This window comes from Theobroma umbraticum, unplaced genomic scaffold (assembly GCF_002168275.2).
Source record: "Theobroma umbraticum cultivar Fairchild unplaced genomic scaffold, ASM216827v3 scaffold_50.0, whole genome shotgun sequence".
In the NCBI taxonomy this organism is placed as follows: domain Eukaryota; kingdom Viridiplantae; phylum Streptophyta; class Magnoliopsida; order Malvales; family Malvaceae; genus Theobroma; species Theobroma umbraticum.
In genome coordinates, this window is record NW_018397261.1 from 4,204,907 (window position 1) to 4,220,629 (window position 15,723).

Sequence of the window (15,723 nt, forward strand, 5' to 3'; positions counted from 1 at the left end):
CGTTCTAGCACAAATTTGGAGAGAGAATAAACTAAAAATTTTGCTTGCTCATAATCTTGCACAAAATAAGCGGCATAGGCTTCAACTATCTTGCCCGGGCCGAAGGCTGCCTGGTTTTGTTAATGGAGCTGATCAGTTTAGCTGCAAAAGGACGTAAATGAGTTCACACAAGTGAGAATCAAAAAGGAAATAGCTAGCCAAAGCCAAAGAAAATCCATAAGAAAACATAAAAGCTAGCTACAACTTGTGCTTGTAATTGCCTTTCATTTTGTCCTTACCATTACATGAGGAATCAATGCACAGCCGATTGAGCAAGAACATGATCAGAAGGGATCACTTGGAGTGATAAAATTACCTTGGTATAACTACATATCTAGAATAATTTTGACTTTAAGTGGCATATGGTAAAAGGTGAGAATTGTTCCATTTTTATGTTGCTCTTCGTATATAATTATGCATTTCATTATCAACCAATATCTTTTTGCCGTCTACGTCTCAAAGTTTTCACAATTTCAACAGCCACACCACATTGCTACCTTGCCATAAACAGGCTCTTGCTTAATTATTGTTAAACTAAGAAAATTTAAAGATTTTAGGACCCTTGAAAGAAAATGTTGTATTAGGTAGTTGTGGTAGGTGCAGGGATAATGAGAACAATTAGGCAGCCATCTTTCTCGTTTTCTTGATTGATTATTGCCCAACTAACATTTTGAGGTTGCTTTGTATTGTGGGATTTTTTTTTAATGTATATATAATAATAAGTAATAAAACTAAAGTCTAGAGATTCTTGAATATTATATTGAAAGAAATTTATATATATATATATTTATATATATTTAATGCGTGTTGGTATGATGTATTTATAGAAAACGTTTTCTACAATTAGTGCCTCATTAATTAATTGTCATAATGTGAGTTCAATTTTTCCACGTACTATTGAGAAAATGACGGCCAACTTCTCCACTTAGGTTGCTTCGGAAAAAGAAGTAGCTCTTCCATTTTTATGAAGTACCGGAGCATATATTTCTTTGTTCCCAATAGTAGGTTTATCTCTCAATCATTACTTAACCTGTGGTTAGCCTAAGTGAGGCTCATTTCCATCAATTGGTTCCATGGTGTAGTGGTTAGCACTCTGGACTTTGAATCCAGCGACCTGGGTTCGACTCCCGGTGGGACCTGTGCACTTCTCCTTTTCAAGTTTCAAAGAGTACTGGACCAGGGTTCCAATGTACATTTTAACAGCAATGGATCTCATTTTCCTCTTTTTTATGGCTCACAAAGATAAACATTTGCCCAGTTCAAGGCCCAACGTCGGTCCACTCGTTAATAGAATCTGTCCTCTCTTTTTTGACAAAATAATCTGTGCTCTCTTGAACTTGCCAGCCAGCCCTTAAACACCTCGTTGCTGGCCATAAAATGCCCCCCAATTGTTTTCCATTGTTTTTTTAAGTTCGGAGATTCATTTAGATTTAGTTACATAATAAAAGATATATAATGATTTTTTTTTATTTCATATATCCTTAATTTGAAAATTCAAAGTTGTAATAATTAGGTACTTTCTCAATTTTTCACATATTGTACGAAAATATTCGGTTAACAAAATCATTACTCATATCAATTTTTTATCTATCAATCATATCAAATTAAGCACTGATTAAGTAATGGTATTGAAAAACTCATTACCGTGACTTGTTGAAATTTATGTATTACTAAACATTTTTATTGATTTAATTTTGATTAATGTAAAACACAAAGTTTACTTTTATCTAATTTTGTTATAGCTCTTGAGTGGGTCGTGCTCCTAAAGTACCAACTAGTACTAAGTTATGGTTTGACTAAAATTGAAGTAACTTATGCTAGTCAGAGCTGAGTGATTCAAAGTTAGCAAGTATCCTACCTATTACCATAACCATAGGCATTGGTACTGGGATCGTCCCTGTCACGTCTCATTTCTTAGGATGAATATTGTGGGATAATATGTAGATTCCATATAACTTGTATAGATTTTCCCTTTGTTGAACTTGCTGGCTCTACTTGTCTTGTTCCAAAAGTTCAACGGTATATTTTATAGCACAAAAAAAAAAACCTTATTATGCTTGGAACACACTAATAAAAAAAAGAAAGAAAGAAAATAAAAAATGGCATCATTCTGTGTTCAAATTTGTTGCTTAGAATGCCAAAGCCGTAATCATGCCTTGGTCCAATTGGCATCGAATCCGCCCCTTGGGTGGGCCTTGACCCCCTACCATCAGTTTCCCTCCCTTAATTATTTCCTTTTTTTTTTAAAGAAAAGAATATTGTTTTTTTATTTAGTAAAAAGAGGGACCCATTTAAAGTGTCACGTCATGAAGCATGGGGGAGAATCATTGGAATGGACAGACTCTTGTCGGAAACAAGAATTTACGTACAGTATCCATCAATCTTAATCCGCGTTCTGTTTTTTAAATTATGCTGGCACTGCCTAAATAAAACGAAATTTTGGAGCAATTTTGAAATTGTTGACCTGTTCGGCGGGGACCATCAACCAACTAGACGGCGGTGGCTGATTGGCTAAGTTAACGGGGGAAGAGAGGGAGTATGACAAGTAGAGAAAAGTCAATGCCTACTGTTGCCTCCAATATCAAAATAAATAATAAAGTAAGCGAGTGAGAAAGAGAACCCACAAAAAAGAGCCGCCTTTTCTCATTTCCTTGCTGCTTTTGCCAAAAAAACGAACTTGTTTTTTCACTACTAATAATTCTTCAATTCTCTGTACCCAATTGTGAGAGAGAAAAATAAAAAAAAAAACGATTGGATTTTTAGAAGATGAATGGTTTGCAGCCTCCTCCACCAGATTTGGCCAATGAAGCCAACCATGGCGATGGTTTCATTCAAACTTATAAAGCTTGGAAGGGCAGCAATGTGAGCAAAAAGGCTTCTTTTCTTTTATCTCTTTTTTGATTGGATTGTTGATCAAAGATCTGAATCTTAGGGTTTATTTGATGGGGTTCAGAAGTGTATGCTTATGGGTTTTTGTTTCTGTAATATGGGAAAGTTTTCTTTTGTAATTAAAAGAATGGTGTTTGGCTTATTGGGTCATTTTCGTTTTAGGTTTTTGTTGCTTTAATGCTGGTCCAATTATCTTGGGAGTTTAACTGGTTGATTAACATTTGCCAATAGGTGAATAGGGATCAGTTTGCTAGTGAGGGAATTGATTAAGCCTGACCTGCATCTGTAGTTCAATTTGGTGAATTAATTGAGATGTTGTAGTCTGACCCAACTTTAAGCATATGGAAGATCACTTAAATCACAGTCTAAATCGATTTTGTGCAAAGAATTGTGGGAGAATTGACCTGTAATATTAGTAATGCATTTGTTGTATCTATGGTTATGCCAATAATTTCTGGGTGCTCTTTTTTTTTTGCAGGTATTTGTTTTGGGGGGAAGGCTTATATTTGGACCTGATGTGAGATCTCTTTTCTTCACCATCTTCTTAATTGCTGCTCCTGTTGCTGTCTTCTGTGTCTTTGTAGCAAGAAAGCTGATCGATGACTTTCCTCATCACTTGGGAATTTCCATAATGGCTGTTGCTGTGGCTCTCACTTTATGTGTGAGTTCCTTTCCTTCCTGAAACCATTATTTTTATCTGTCATGCTTCTTGTCACTGATGTTCTGCATCTAACTATCCTTTCAGTATTATTTGAGGTGATTTTACTATCTGCTCCAAGTCTGTAAAAATGATATTAATAGTTAGTGCTAGCTTGCCTGTGAATATGAATTCTACCATTGTATGATTGATATCATGAATCATTTGGAGTTGCCATTATATATTGTATACATTTGGAGTGTTTTCCTCTAGTTCTCAGATCGACATTCAATTTTATTCTCTTTATATATAATATGTGGAAGAATTACATAAGTAAGAAGTTTATTTTGTCTTCTCAATTCATATTTTGTTCTTCAAAGTTTTTTTGCGACAATTGGTTTTATTAATTAATGTAAAGAATGAAGTGCTAAAATAAATTTCATAATCACTGCAAATCTAATGAGTCTTGGATGCACTTTGTTTCTCCAGGATATAATTCTTCTTCTACTAACCTCAGGAAGAGATCCTGGTATAATTCCACGAAACTCTCACCCTCCTGAGCCAGAAGGTTATGAAGGAATTACTGAATTTCGGCCAGGCCAAACTCCACCATTACGTTTACCACGTACAAAGGATGTGGTTGTCAATGGTATAAGTGTGAAGATCAAGTATTGTGATACTTGTATGCTGTATAGACCTCCCCGATGTTCTCACTGTTCAATATGCAATAATTGTGTGGACAGATTTGACCACCACTGCCCTTGGGTTGGTCAGTGTATTGGACTGGTAATACAAACTGTTTTACATTATATTTTCTGCTCTCTTCATCCAAACTTGTGGTAACAGCAGTGCTATGTTTTTAGGAAACAGTTTTTGGTCTATTTGTTTATTTCATTCTTTATCTGTTTAAAGCCCTTCCTCTTCCAGTCATTTTGATATGTGCTATTGGCTTTTCCCAGCATGTTCTAGAAGGGCCAATTCTGTGGTGAATAGCGATAGAGATTCTTGCACCTTAAGAATAGTTCAAGCTAATTATCAAAAAGAAAAAGAATAGTTCAATTTTAGCTAGTACTTGCTTTGTACATTCACATGGGAGATGTCCGATGACGTCTCTGAATTCCTTTTCTTGGTTTGGTGCAGCGGAATTACAGGTTCTTCTTCATGTTTGTCTTCTCTACAACTCTTCTTTGCTTATATGTGCATGGATTTTGCTGGGTGTATATCAGGAGAATCATGGACGGTGAGGCGACAACAATATGGAAAGCAATGACTAAAACTCCTGCCTCCATTGTGCTACTAGTCTACACCTTCATTTCAGTCTGGTTTGTTGGTGGACTAACCGTCTTCCATTTGTATCTAATCAGTACAAACCAGGTAACATTTTTTTCTGGGTCATTGTACCTTTGTGATGATTAGCTAATTCTGGCACTTTGAATCTGTGTAGACTTGCGTTATTTTTCTGGTAAATGAGGGAGACTACTTCCTCACATGTGACATGTAGTGATAAATTTATGCTTGAATCTTTTATTCCTTTTTTATTAAGTGTTCTGTTTCTTCTTATGCTTCTAACAGCAGAGCTTTTTTTCTGTTCTTTGGCAGTCTACTTACGAAAACTTTAGATACCGGTATGATCATCGTGAGAATCCATATAACAAAGGGGTAATTGAGAACTTCAAGGAGATATTCTGCACCAGTATTCCTCCATCCAAGACAAATTTCAGGGCAAAGATTCCAAAAGAACCTGCAATTTCACCTAGAACAGTGAGTGGAGGTTTCATCAGTCCAAACAAGGGGAAAGCCGTTGGTGACTTAGAAATGGGGAGGAAGCCAGTTTGGGATGAGACTTTAGGGGAGGCAGGTGATTATGAAGGACAACTTAGTGGTGATGGCATGGACAAGGACAGCGGATTGCCTGATGTGTCTCCTGACTTAAGTAGGATCCTTCCCCCAGAGAGCATAGAGGGACGTGGTGTCATGCATCATCCTAGGCGTTCTAGTTGGGGAAGAAATAGTGAAAAATGGGAAATATCACCTGAGATTCTTCCTTTATCCAGAGTTGGAGAGTCAAAGAGGATGAATGGTAGGAGCAACGCTGAATCCACGAATGGGAATCAACAATTTGAAACAAAATTCTGAACTGTAAATTAAACAGGAGAAAAATATTGTAAAAGGTTCTCTTTTTTTTTCATTTTTGTCTCTGAAAGAAGACGAAAATGAAAAAGAAGGGGAAAAAATGGTGTGGGTTTGGGTGGGGTGTTGATTGGAGACTAATGCATTTAGGTTGTTAATCTTTCAAATTGCTGAACTGTGTTGTAGTGTGCCATTTGTTTTGTTAATACGAGGTTTTGGGGCTGTTTTATTCCTCCCCTAAGAAAGAAGAATCCCTGCACGAGTTTTTCTTTTATCCCCATTTCTATCTTTTCCTCTCTTTTGGGCTTGGAATATTCAGCCACGGCTTGTTGCATTTCTTTTTCTTGCTACATAAGGCTTTATCTATGCAAGGATCGTTGCTATATGTGCAATTGATTAACAAAGATACATGCTTCACTCCTTGCATTGGAAAGTGGCTGCGTTGACCGTGATTTGTGAAAGCCCTTACAAGTCTAGCTCGTGGGACTAGGGTTGAGGATTCTCAAATCAGCAGTAAAAGTATGCTTAAATCGATGTTGCTCGTGGTTTTACGACAGAACCATGGGGGTGTAAGTCGGGGTGGGGATTAATTCTTGCTAAATCCTTGAGCTTATAGCCTCTTGTTGAGGTACTGGATGCTACAAAAGAAGGAAAGTGCTGCCAGTCATTGACCTGGCCTCTAGCAGTAGTAGTTAAAGCATACCTTACATTGGCAAAAATGCGCAGGAATAACTGTTCCTGGTACTGCCTGTTTATAGACATCATCGGTAATTAAGCCATTGCTACAGCCTCAAGGGGTTTTCAGGATTCCCAATACCACCCAAACCTTGATAGATTCACATCAACGCCCAAAGCTTAGATAAATTTTAGAGTAAATTCTACTTACATTCTGCGATTTGAACTTTCCTCACATAACAATTTGTGGTTTGTTTTCTCAATTAGCACATTTGTAGATATCTACTATTTTTCTACTTCTTTTTTTTTCAATAAACACCCTGTAAATAATTCTGTTTTTACAAGATGCTAGGCTGTTAATCAAAATTAACTTATTTGTTCACATTTAAAAGTATTTTATAATATTATTAGACAATTAACAGCTTAACCTTTTATGAAAATATATCCACAAAGTATATTAATTGAAAAAAAAATATATTCCCAAAGTACCATATGGAAAAAGTCAAAATTACAAAAAATATAAGTGAAATTTACCTTTAATCTTAAGAACCAAATAAGCACTTGCATGAGCCATTGGCGCTTACTATTGACTAATTATCACCATACCCTGGTGCTGTAGGTACCCTGGCATGAAAACTAGTGATATTGGCAGAATAAAATGCTTTTAGATTGATCAGTCATCATTAACAACAACCGTCAGGCTCCAAGCACGATAAAATAATTGCAAAGACCAAGAGCCTGATGCCAAAGCATATATTATTTTCTAATCAAATGAAAACTCAAATAATTGACTTGCAGAATACTCAACTTACAAAAGCCTTCCTGGTATAGGAGTTTTAACAGAATTAAAACGAGTATCGGTTAAAAAAAATACAGCAAATTTTCAGTCAATAATCAACTGTTGAGATGCAAGGAAAGGTCACAGCTTGTAACCAGGACTGCAGGCAAAGTCTTCTGAAGCTTACTGCATGGACTGAAAGCGTTTCATGATGATAAGGCTCATATCCATGTATCGCTGAGCACAATGAGAAAGGCAAGCTGATTCACTCGAGCTGAATTTGCTCCCAGGGGTACTTGTGATACACTTGTCCCAGCACACACTGGTAAGCTTTGCCACCATTTCATTTACCATGGCTTTTTCCTTTTCTTGCTGTACAGCCACAACAAAGTAATCAGAAACGAAAAGATGCAAAGATTCTAAGCTTCTCAAGGTGATGGAAATGCCACATACAACTATTACAATAACAATAATTGAAGCAATGGTTGTCAAATATATAACCAAAGATCCTCTCATTTATTTTTCTCAGTTCCTTTAAATGCTACTTGCTGTGCTATATGCTAAACTCTCATTCACACAACATATTGGTATATAACAATAACATTACAACAAAATCTCCCACCGCAATTTAAATGGTTCGACCTAGACAATCATACACACGGTTATGATGCAAAATGCTGAAATTATTCTATAAATTGGATAAAAGAGAGAAAAACTTTTACCAAAATGAGGAATTCTTCAGACTATTAACTTCTGATAGAGAATTTGTAACTAGAAACATCTTTTAAAGCAAAGGAATGCGATGAACCCATTAGCCTAATTTACCACCATGATTTTGTTTCAAACTTTCTTTGATACTTAAGACTCTACATAGGAAAAACGCAAAAGCCTAACAGTGTATCACCCATCAACTCATCAAACCAAAAGAAGCGAATGGACGATGAATGAATAAAATCCAGAGCAATTTACAGATTACTACTTGTTAATATTCTCAGAAATGAAACAAAAGAGAAAGAGCATACATTGAGGAATCGTTGCAATTCAGAAGAGTTGAGAGATGGATCCATTTGGAGAAGATTGAATCTTAGCACTGCTTCGCAAATGGCACAGAAAACCAAAAGTCTAAAACCCTCTTTCAACCCCGAAAAACTTAAATGGAAGTCCCCCCCAAAAACCCTAAAGAAACCCTGCCCTCACAAAACGCAGAGCGGAGGAGCAAGAAAAACATAGTAAGGCACACCAAAGGTCCATAAGGGCCCAGTATCCCTGCGGTAAACAAGATGGGTTGGACTATTCGATTACCAGTTTAGGCCCATTAATCCTTCACCATGGGCCCAAACAACGGTTCCCCTGTTGGAGAACTAAAATTTCTACTCAGACTATACCACTCTTATTAAAGGTTTTGCATGATGAAAGCAGATCGTAAAAATCATGCAACTTTTGTTGCTGTTGTCGAGTGGAGTGGAGTGGAGTCAAGCATTAATGAGTTTCGATGACGATCTTTAATGTAAAGTAGGGAGGGGGCTGAGTTTCTGATTTTCCGAATCAACATTGCGTGGAAAGAGCAAAAGGAACATCTTCACTATGAAGAAAAGCACCAAAGTCCACGTCCTTCCTTGGAAACCTTGTGCTTTGACAATTTTGCTTTTGTTATCCCAATAAAGCATAACTTTCTGTTGTTCGTTTGTTTTTCCAACTCAACTAATCTTCAAACCATAGATACAAAGTTTCTCCCCAAATCAACTTTGGTACTAGTATTTTATTTTCCTCGGTTCAACAAATTAGTTGGATAATTTATTTTGGAGTTGTGACGAATTTCTATTTTATATCTTCACGTTTTTACATACTTCCTTTTTTTTAAAATAAAAATTCAAATCGTAATGCAAGTCGATTGTTAAAATTTATATAAAAATTTAAATAAATTACTATTAATAATTTAAATATAAAATTTTAAAATTATATAATTTAAATTTTAAAAAATTACAAGATAAGTGATGTTTGAACCCGAATCATTATAAAAATTACTTACTTTACTAATTTTGGTCTTGTGGGTTTTGGTGAGATCTTAATTTCAAGTAAACCTTATTTGTGATTTAACGTGTAGTTCTATGATAGCGCATTTTAACTTAGATGTAAATGTGATTATTAAAATTTATATAAAAATCTAAATTAATCATTACTAATAATTTAAATTTAAATTTTTAAAAATCACATAATTTAAGTTTTAAAAATTATTAAGTTAGTAGTGCTCGAAGTGAATGGAGCATCAATTAAAAAAAAAAATACACTTTGCTCTGCTCTTAATTAATTAAACATATTCCTTCGTACATATGTTAAAGGAAAGCCGTATGGTATTGTTAATCTGTTCATATAATTCAAATTAGGCCACCCTGGAAAAGTTGGAAAGCTTAAAATGCTGACCATGGAGTTGATATTATTGACAACAAAAAGATGGCTGAAACCCTGACCGAACCACTAAAGAAGAGAAGGTGGAGAGATTAAAAAGAAGAAAATATAAAGAAATAGACAGACCACTGCAGTTTGAAACTTACACATTAAGTAACTATTTTAATCTCAACTGCTGCCCTGCCATTGGTGTGTGCCGTGGATATTAATTATAAGCACAGCAATAATGTTTGTAACTTGTCAATTCAAATTATACCCAGGAAGCAACCTGGATGAAATTGATACCTCGCCAAAAAACATGACCAAAATAACTTTCCCATTCACAAAGGGCTTTCAGTGCATATTTTTTCTTTTCGCATGTAATTTTAGTATAAATTTAAAATTTTGAATAAAAATAATTAAATTAAATTTTATATTTATAATAATAATAAAATTAAAAATTAAAGAGTAGTGACAGTCACCACTCATCACTTTCGTGGCTCGATCTTTAAATGTGAATCTATTAATTATGGATTTCACTTATATGATAATTAATATTTGCATGGAAAAAAACAACTATATGTTTGGAAATAGGCTAAACATATGTAAAGCTAATATTTCATTATTTAATAAAAAATAATGATTCAATGGACAAATCAGGTCTGACTTAAAAACTGAGAGGCCAAAGGACCCGACCCGAGCTCTTGTCCAGCTTGGCCATGGGCGCCTGTTGATCTTATGATAGGATTGCAATTATTTGATTAATATACATTGAAAATTATTAAGTATATATATATATATAGATGTAAAATTAATCATTTTCTATTTATCAAAGAACTAAAATATAATTAATAATGTTCACTTTGAAATTTTATCAAATAAATGCCTCCATCTCAATTATTAACTATGTATGTATTTCACAGGGTAAGATAGACTAGGGGTATTAGTAAAAAAACTATGTATCAGGTTTTGCTCTGCAATAATATATATATTTGAAAATTCACATTTAATAAAATATTGTTTAGCGTTTAAAAAGATGAAACCTCTAGTTAATCCATGACTTCATTAAATTATATAGTAGTCGTGTACTCAAAGAACATTGTAGCAAACTTAAAATGAGATAAATAGCACAAAAATTGTAAGTAATAGTTTTGACAATTGCTATAGGGGGCATAATATAACTATTAAAATCTAAGATTTCATTTTTTTGTAGTTTTAGGTTCGTATTTTAGGAGGAATTTATTAATGAGAGAAGGTTTATCTCTTTTTAATTAACAATCTCAATAAATTTTTACATGCATATTAAATTACAGAAATGACAATTTTTATGAAGAAAAAAAGATATATAGAATTATTAATGTGAGAATAAAGAATACAAACCAAGTTTTCAAAAAGATCAAATATATTGTTGCAAATTAATTCATAATTTTAAAACAAGTATAGTTCATATTGCATACTGAAATCATTGAATAATCAAAATTTTGTTTCTATATAATCAAAGTTACTTGTGTGTTGCAGGATCAATCTTGTTATGCAAGGCAATTGTTAATTTGTTTATCATTAAGAAACCATTCAAGAGATAAGTTAGTGTAATTAAGCTAGGCAATGGATGGTCCAATAACATTAATATCGTAAATTTTTATTTTAATTAAAAAAATTTAAATTCTGTTATTTAGATAAAAAATCTTATATTAACTAATAAGTTAAATGTTGTAAATTTGTTTATGTTAACTTTTTTGTTAAGAAATCAGGAGAAAAATAATGAGTGATTGTTTCCAACTTATCGAATTGAATCTTAAACAGAGATGGGGGTCCATGCTATCAAATTTAGGAGGGACCAAAAAGGGTGAATATGCATGACAATGTAAAAATGCTATTGGAGAGCAGCCCTCTTGTCAGCCCCAAGCTTCACCCCTGCCAAAGGTAGGCCGCCCTCAACCTTTACTCTTTTTGGTTACTAGTAATAGGGCAGGTGTAGTACCACATATTTTGCTGTCAACTTCGTCCATTTAACCCTTATCTACAAAGATGCCAACGCATCGAAGTCGGCTACCCTTAGCTTAACCTCTTGGTTTGTTTTCTATCCCATGTTCAAACGTTTAATTTAGCAATTTCCCTTTAGCTTCAATTACTCACAAAATGCAGTTAATGTTTGACTTGTTTTATTACATTTTTTTTGCCCTATGGCATTGCCAATATTTCCCTAAATTAATTATATCCTAATAATCGAAACATGTAAAAAAGAAAAAAAAAACAACCAATTTGGCTTTTACATTTCTTTAATTATAATCTGTCATGGTCGATTATCAACGTTGACACCGATGGAATCCTCCTCTTTTGCCTTTTTATCTTTCGCTCTCATTTTCAACCCCTTTGTTTCTTCCTTCCATCTCACAAATCTATTCGTCTTTTTATCTCTCCTTCGTCACAGTGTAAGGTTGCAAGTACGAAGAAAACTAAACTCAAGATGCTCCGAATCTTGATTTGATGTTTCTCTTTAATTCCCACTCATGCAAAGTAAGATATGCAATTCTCTCTGTCACTCGTGTACATATACTTTATATTGATTTTTAGCAAGGAAAAAAAATAATCTTTTAAACTTTTTAAAAAATTATAATTTGGCATGAATACTAGAATGCATTTTTTTTGTTATTTTACAATAATTATTTGAAGACAAAAGATCCATTTATATCGATGTAAAATTAATTAAATTTTATATCCCCTCATATTTTTTAATATAATTTACATTTTGTTATTCTAACTGTTAAAAATCATGCATGCTCAATTCATGTAAATCATGAATGTTAAATTTTAAATTAATTAAAAATATTTAACTATTTGATTGATAATAATAAAATTTCAATCCTTAAATATATGTATTAAATTTTCAATCGATATGATATGAATATATATATATATCAATTTTACTTAAAATTTAACATATATGACAGGTGCAAGTAAATATGCGACAAAATTTCTTAGAATATTAATCATGATATAAAATTTAATTAATTTTACCTCAATATAGTTTGATCTCTTCTGGTTATTGATATTTGATGAAGCAAGCAGATCTCTTTGTTACCTACCTACAAGCAAACAAAATAGTAAAGGCAACAATTATAAAGAAATAATTATTTTAAAGGCGGTGGCGCCAGCGCCGTTACAGTAAAAAGCAAGGGTGGTTAATAGCACTTAAAAGATAGTATGATACATTATTCGTTACCTGCAGTCTCTTTTAAGTTTCCACCAAAAAAAGAAAATCTCTTCATGAAAGCTTATTTGTTTAATTAATTATTCATTAATTTGATTTGATATACTTTAAGAATCCGTCATTAGCGGCCTCTAATACAAGGGACCGATTTCTTTCTTCTTTTGCCCCTATAAAAACTTTAGATGGCATCTCCTTGACTTTCGCCTCATCTTGAGTTGACAGAAGAAACTGATCTCAAGTCTCAGCCTTTCAGGGAGAAAGACATTTATCAGAATGAACAAGCTCAATTTTGTTAGAGAGGGAGTGACCAAATTACCGCCTGGCTTCCGTTTCCAGCCAACAGATGAAGAGCTTGTCTTTCAGTATTTGAAATGCAAGGTCTTTTCCTTCCCTTTGCCTGCTTCAATCATTCCCGAGATCAATGTTTGCAACTATGATCCCTGGGATTTGCCAGGTTAGTAGAAATTTGTTCTGAACGGGTAGACTTTTTCTTTAATATTAGCTCTTGCTGGCATGCATTGTCACTGCAAAATTGCGACTTAAACTATGGATATGGTTAAGACATAATGTTATCTGTATATAGTATACGTATATGAATTTATGGATTACAGTTTTGGAGTAGGAAATAGCTAGTTCATAATTGGGCAGCAAAATGGGCTAGTTTTGTAAAGTTTTAATAATCTCTTGAGTTCTACTTATTTCTCTCTAGGTGAGTCGGAGCAAGAGAGGTTTTTTTTCAGCAGTAAAGAAGCCAAATATAGAATCGGGAACCGAATCAACAGAGCGACTGCTTCTGGTTATTGGAAGGCAACCGGCCTAGACAAACAAATTACATCGAGGAGATATCAAATAGCAGGGATGAGAAAAACTCTGGTTTTTCACATGGGGAAGCCTCCTCATGGGTCTAGAACTGATTGGATCATGCATGAATATCGTCTAGTTACTGTAGCAAGCAAAGATTGCAACTCTCCACTGGCGAAGAACCCAATAATCCAGGCAAGTATAGATATACATATATATATATATATATATATATACATACCCTCGCTAGCTGCATGTATTCAATTCTGAATAATTAATGTTGTTTTCAAGTTTTGATATAATATAATTCGATATTCCGCAGAATTTTTTAAATCATCATATGGAAAAGTGGGTTGTCTGTCGTATATTTGTGAAGAAAAGAAGTAAGAGAAGTGAGGACGAGATTATTCAGAGTTTTTGCAACAATAACCACGAGGATAAAAAATCTATGGCAGTTCCTCATGAGCCTAAATTCTTTTATTTTATGAGAGAAAAATCTGGAATAACTCCTGCGTCTTCTTCCTCATCTTCTTCAAGTTCGAGCAGTATCACAGAGATTTCTTCAAGTGGAGCAGACCTTGAAGAAAGCAGTAGCCACAATATCGTCCGTTGAACTTGTTGAGCACAGAGCGCTAATTAAGCAGGTGCTAATCTTTCCCTGCTTGCAGTTGGTTAATTATATATCTTGTCTAGCTTTCCTTTTTGTTTTGCTGTTGATATAATAGTAGTTTATTGTTATTTAACCAAGTAGTCATGCAACTCTATTGCATCCGTATTGACTTCTGAAAAAATTCCATATATCTATATAATATATATTGATCGTGAATGAGAAGAAGGAATTAGTCTTTCCAAACAACCTTTTATGAAAAGCCATATCCTTTTCCCAGAGAAAACGAAATGAGAAGGGAATAAAAACAAGCATACGTCAACTTTGCACCAAAGAAAAAAAAAATTCTCTGGGCCAAAGCACCAGTAAATAAAAAGAAAGAATATCTGCACATGGGATTCACTTGATCAGCTTTTTCCCTGGTCCTGTGTAAAGTGGAACGTCTTAGAAAGAATAAATGCCCATCAGCCCTTTTGCATTCCTTTATTTGTGAAAGTGGATTCGGAGCCCAAAAGTACGTGGTTCAGGTTAATTTATAGTAAAATCAATGTAGTATATATGTATACATCACTTGTAAGTGAAGAAATCGGTTGATGAAATAATATTAATTTAGATATTACCTTCATAGAGTGGAAGTGAGAGGGAGGGTGTAAAGAACCTTTTTTTTTAATACTATATATATATTATGCATATCGAAAGTGTAATTAGAAATATTTACATTAACTTATGCATCATGCATTCAGACTTTTGCATTGTTAGAAACTGTTGGCTTACGTGCCATTTTGTTGTAAATTTGCATTATCTTAATTGCTTGCAATTATGCATCCAAGAGATCACACTCGAATCTTGTATCACCTATTGAAAATTGCACAACCAATCAAGATAATCAAAATCAGAACCAGCAGCAGTAGTGAAGAGAATAAAGCAAGGAGGGTAGCCAAGTTCAACTGCCGATTTATGGTTTGTAAACCAATAAGAGAATGCGAAATAACAGAGCTGATATCATCAGCTGTAGCACCATCTTTCAACGTCGAGTGGCAGTGGCGTTTCTGTTATATATAACCTCTTTTCATAAACTGTGGTCAAGTCTGGCCATTTCTGGAAAATAGTATAATACTTGTTATTGATTTAAAGGATATTTGAGAAAGGAATATGCACGTTTCTTAGAGAGAGAGAAAGTTGTATTGATCTTAACAAGTTTTACACGTGTAAGCTAGCAATTGATGTTTGATAGATATAGTTATTATTCCACGGTCGATGCTTGTCCAATTTAGTAAAGATTTCTGAAGTCCATTAGGGCCCTAGCTAGAGACTGAATTGCATGTGCTGTTCATGGTGGCGTACGTTTCTAACTTATAATCTGATTAGATATGGGGCATCCCAGTCTAGGAGAGCTAATTTTAGAATGAAAAACTATTATTGTTGTGCATGCGCAGATATCTAGAAGACTAGATCATAATCAAGATTTTGACCCCTAAATATAGAATGATCAGGTTACTCAATTATTCATTGTAACACCCCTAAATTGATAAAGTTGAAATGTCAAACATTTTATGATATATCATTTGGAA

General features: G+C 34.0%; 3 protein-coding genes and 1 non-coding gene across 6 annotated transcripts; 3 read left to right on the plus strand and 1 right to left on the minus strand.

The window, feature by feature from the left end:
- The first annotated feature begins 1,106 nt into the window (after positions 1-1,106).
- TRNAQ-UUG (transfer RNA glutamine (anticodon UUG)) lies at positions 1,107-1,178 on the plus strand. The gene has a single exon. It is a non-coding gene; the product is annotated as a tRNA-Gln (tRNA).
- Positions 1,179-2,607: 1,429 nt separating this feature from the next.
- LOC110418256 (putative protein S-acyltransferase 7) lies at positions 2,608-5,969 on the plus strand. Its single transcript, XM_021430928.2, is given in 6 exon segments — positions 2,608-2,901; positions 3,407-3,589; positions 4,055-4,351; positions 4,706-4,939; positions 5,165-5,671; positions 5,673-5,969. Coding segments are annotated over 6 exon segments (1,353 nt in total). The 5' UTR covers positions 2,608-2,805; the 3' UTR covers positions 5,709-5,969.
- A 1,119-nt stretch (positions 5,970-7,088) lies between these two features.
- TIM8 (translocase inner membrane subunit 8) lies at positions 7,089-8,344 on the minus strand. The gene is made up of 2 exons (XM_021430929.2): positions 8,171-8,344; positions 7,089-7,520 (listed from the first exon to the last, which is right to left on the minus strand). The coding sequence occupies exons 1-2, from the start codon at positions 8,213-8,215 to the stop codon at positions 7,332-7,334; spliced, it is 234 nt and encodes a 77-aa protein (XP_021286604.1). The 5' UTR covers positions 8,216-8,344; the 3' UTR covers positions 7,089-7,331.
- Positions 8,345-12,945: 4,601 nt separating this feature from the next.
- LOC110417889 (NAC domain-containing protein 83) lies at positions 12,946-15,592 on the plus strand. 3 transcript variants are annotated; one of them, XM_021430475.2, is made up of 4 exons: positions 12,946-13,198; positions 13,454-13,740; positions 13,868-14,189; positions 14,983-15,592. In XM_021430475.2, exons 1-3 carry the CDS (start codon positions 13,018-13,020, stop codon positions 14,156-14,158), a joined length of 759 nt encoding a protein of 252 aa, XP_021286150.1. In that variant the 5' UTR covers positions 12,946-13,017; the 3' UTR covers positions 14,159-14,189; positions 14,983-15,592. The 3 variants fall into 3 exon arrangements, with proteins under 3 accessions (XP_021286150.1, XP_021286151.1, XP_089639856.1); XM_021430476.2 differs by having other exon boundaries at positions 15,035-15,592; XM_089783730.1 differs by lacking the exon at positions 14,983-15,592 and having other exon boundaries at positions 13,868-14,408.
- The last annotated feature ends 131 nt before the right edge of the window (positions 15,593-15,723 follow it).